This window comes from Brassica oleracea, chromosome C2, assembly GCF_000695525.1.
Source record: "Brassica oleracea var. oleracea cultivar TO1000 chromosome C2, BOL, whole genome shotgun sequence".
Taxonomy (NCBI): Eukaryota; Viridiplantae; Streptophyta; class Magnoliopsida; order Brassicales; family Brassicaceae; genus Brassica; species Brassica oleracea.
Genome location: NC_027749.1, coordinates 44,208,786 through 44,212,287, shown reverse-complemented (window position 1 = coordinate 44,212,287; position 3,502 = coordinate 44,208,786). Strand labels below are relative to the sequence as shown.

At 28.4% G+C, this 3,502-nt stretch overlaps 1 protein-coding gene across 1 annotated transcript; it reads right to left on the bottom strand.

The window, feature by feature from the left end:
• Window positions 1-1,381: 1,381 nt before the first annotated feature.
• On the bottom strand, window positions 1,382-1,900 carry LOC106320889 (defensin-like protein 292). The gene is made up of 2 exons (XM_013759238.1): window positions 1,811-1,900; window positions 1,382-1,709 (listed from the first exon to the last, which is right to left on the bottom strand). The coding sequence occupies exons 1-2, from the start codon at window positions 1,857-1,859 to the stop codon at window positions 1,486-1,488; spliced, it is 273 nt and encodes a 90-aa protein (XP_013614692.1). The 5' UTR covers window positions 1,860-1,900; the 3' UTR covers window positions 1,382-1,485.
• Between the last annotated feature and the right edge of the window lie 1,602 nt (window positions 1,901-3,502).

Genomic DNA, 3,502 nt, shown 5'->3' with positions numbered 1-3,502 from the left:
AATTTACGTCGGCGAATTTGTCAGAGATTATGTAGGAGGTTGGGTGTTTGATTCTAGTTTAAGGTCAAACAATTTTACTATTGTAATTTCAACAAGTGTTGGTATTGCTGTTTATTGTCTAGTTGTTTTAGTTTCATTTTTTTAACACTAAATATAACATTTAGATGTTTCAGAGGTTCAATACAAGGATTAACCAATAAATACAGAAGATAGTTTCATCATGCATCTCTACTACTGGTTTTTATTATATTGTCTTTCAAAATTTTGAAATATTGGTATAATAATTTAACATTTTACTGAAAAAAAAATTAAGAGATATTGTCGTAAGCCGAAAATTTGTGAACCGAGCGTCTTTTCAAAGTTGGGCTGCTTTTATGTTTCACAGGCCTGGCCCATACAAAACTAAAAATATGACAATGTTTCATGATCATAAAAATTTTCTCAAATTATATACTACATTTCTACACATCAAACAAGTTGTAGACAGCATAGTTAATTTATTATATGTTGTCCTCAGAAACTGAATTTCGTTGAATTGAACTATTGGCCAAGCTACTGTTTGGGGAACTACTTGTTATTTGACCCGTACGTCGACCAGAGACCATTACTTGCTTAAACGATGATTAACCCGAAATTTTTACAGTGGAGTTCTTAGCGGAAGTTAAGAAAGTGTTTCTTAACTTTTAACTAAAAAGACTAAGAACCGGTTCTTAAAATCCTTATTTAAAAATCGGTTCTTAGTTTTTTTAGTTAAAAATTAAGAAACAGTTTCTTAACTGACGCTAAGAACCCCATCCTAAGAACCCCGGGTTAATCGTGCTCTTAGGTTTTCATAGAGTATTTGTGTACCTCTATTTTGTGCTTCAAATTATTTTAAAAGTTGGATTTGAGATTCATTGAAATTCAATCTCAAATCTTAATAGCTACAATTATATGACTTAGACAAAAATAAACTTAATATCCAGGTAACAACCCCCATATGTAATCACAATTCTTGAAAAAAACAATAATTAAATAGTTATCATTGAAAATAATATATGCATAACCCCCAGAAAGATGAAAAAGTAGAGATGACAAAAAAACAAAAAAAAATTGAAAAAGTAGAACTAATGCAATAAGAAACTTTATACTTAAATATTTCATCCGTTCCATAATATAAAATGTTTTGAAAAATATCGATGTTTCACAATATAAAATGTTTTGATATTTTTAATGTACTTTAACTTTATTAAAAACTGGTTTACCAATAATACTTACTGTATTATTTATGATTAGTTAATTTATTTAAATCTATACTATTAATAATATTATCTTTTAAAAAAGTTAAATTTTTTAATTCTTCGGTTTAATTCAAAACATTTTATATTGTGGACGGAGAGAGTCTAAGTTAAATACTGTATTGTTGTTTTGTTCTTATTATTACCAAAGAAGAAGAATTGAAGGAAAAAGAAAAAAGTTGGAACGGAAGATCAAGCATTAAAGCCCTTAACAAGTACACATTCCTTCCATACAATAAGGTCCTGGAGTTCTGTCGCAACGAACAAGCTTCCTACAATCTTCATCTAAATCACAAGTCCATTTTAAGCACTCTCCTAATCTTCCTTGTTTACACCATATGCCTTCGCATTCATCGGTGGATCCACATGTTCGTATGTGGTCCTTATAACCCTCTATGGTTGGAACATTTGCTTCAAGCCATATGGGGACGCCTGCATGATAATAGAGGAAACGATTTAGTCAATATACCGATGTAAGTTTCGAGATTAGTCTTGTTTTAGATACCAAAACATATTTAAAAGACGAGACTTACAAGAGAGGACAAGGGAGATGAGCATAATTGATAGGGCTCTTGATGCCATTTCTCTTTCATAAACAGAATAGACAGATTGTTGGCAAAATTTCGCTGACGATTACAAATGTTCAATTTATTGGTCAACTTGACCAAAAAAAAATGTAGAATGTTGCCAATTGTAATTAATGCCAAACACATGTTCCACCGGTTTTACTTTCCTAGAACTCGAGGTTATCTTTCCGTCATTATAACTGAAAACGAAGTCATTAAAAGTTATTACATCGCACTTTATTACATGTCCTTTCGATAACTGCGTTCAAATAGGTCTTTCGGGTTGGCCCAGTTAAGAGAATTTGAAAAAAATATCTTTCTACGGTCATCAATTTTTCAGAAACTGTAAATGTCTAACTCCCTAAATTTTCTCATATCACTAACAACAGGTTTATTATTCAAAAAGAAAATGTGCAACCATAACTTCCTAGTTTCATCATGTAACTAGTTCTAACAATTTCTATCTCTTATGTAATTTTCAAGCAACTAATTTATTATTTTCCTCCTCTTTTTTTCTTTCCATCGATTCTTTTTCATATTTCTCTGTGTGTTTTGAGTGTAGCTAAAAAAAATCCATAAAGTTTATTCCTAACCTTTATTTAGATTATGTTCGTTCCTTCTCAAATTAAAATTCTCTAAATTTTTTAAATTATTTTTGCAGGATTCATGTTGAAGATGGTTACGTACTGCTGTAAATCTTCAAAAAACTCAGAGCTTTGTCAGCAATTTGGTATCAGTAAGTTTATCTGAATCTGCTATATATAAATTGAGTATTTACGTTTGTTTTGGTTTAACTATTTTTACAAATATGTTTTTATAGCATTAACATATGCTTACAAATCCGTTTATGAGTCTACTATGTTAGATTAACAAATTATATGTATATCGTATCATTGAAGTTCCCAGGTTTGTGATGACTGCACAAAAAAAGGGGTGGAAGTGAACAAAACGCAAGTTCAAAAATAAAATCCCAAGATATGCTCATTTATTTATAATTGGGCATTTATCTCTCTATCGGATATCAGATTTAAAAAAATTAGTATAAATATACTTTCAATAAAAGTTTAATGGTTTTCATATTTGTGCCAAAAAAAATGGTTTTCATATTTAATTTAGTTTCACTATAAATTTTAGAGTATTAAAAGTAAACAGATTTTTATTTTAAAAAAAAACTTATTTAAAACACAGTTACAAATAGAACTAAACGAATCATTCAATATTTTTTGTCATATTTTGATGTGTTGGTATTCAGTTCTTTTTCGATAAAACTGATAAAAATTGCTTTTAATTGTTATGTTTGATTGTGAAACTACTAATTTTAGCTGTTCAATTTACCAGCTTCAGAAAATATGAATCTCCTATATATTATTTGTGAAACATTACAACTTCTTTTTGTAGTCACATGTCATCACTAGGATGATTCTTAGAATTATTAGAGAAATATGTTGGTCCATCTAATTATATAATAAGCTTTTTATTAAACTAACTATAAATTCATTATTAATGTCATTTATTATTTTCTTAAATAAAGATTACGGAATTGCCTAATATGGGTAAAGTATATATGATAATTAATGATTTTGAATAATAAAGATCTGATAAAAAAAAATGTATCTTCTACCAAATTTGTTTAATTTAAAACTATTAAAATAATTTTTT

Bases quoted from the DNA above. Each gene is read 5' to 3' on its own strand.
- LOC106320889 (XM_013759238.1), bottom strand. From the start codon at position 1,859: ATGGCATCAAGAGCCCTATCAATTATGCTCATCTCCCTTGTCCTCTCT. The intron at 1,710-1,810 runs GTAAGTCTCGTC...ATTATCATGCAG, and splicing joins CATCTCCCTTGTCCTCTCTT to GCGTCCCCATATGGCTTGAA.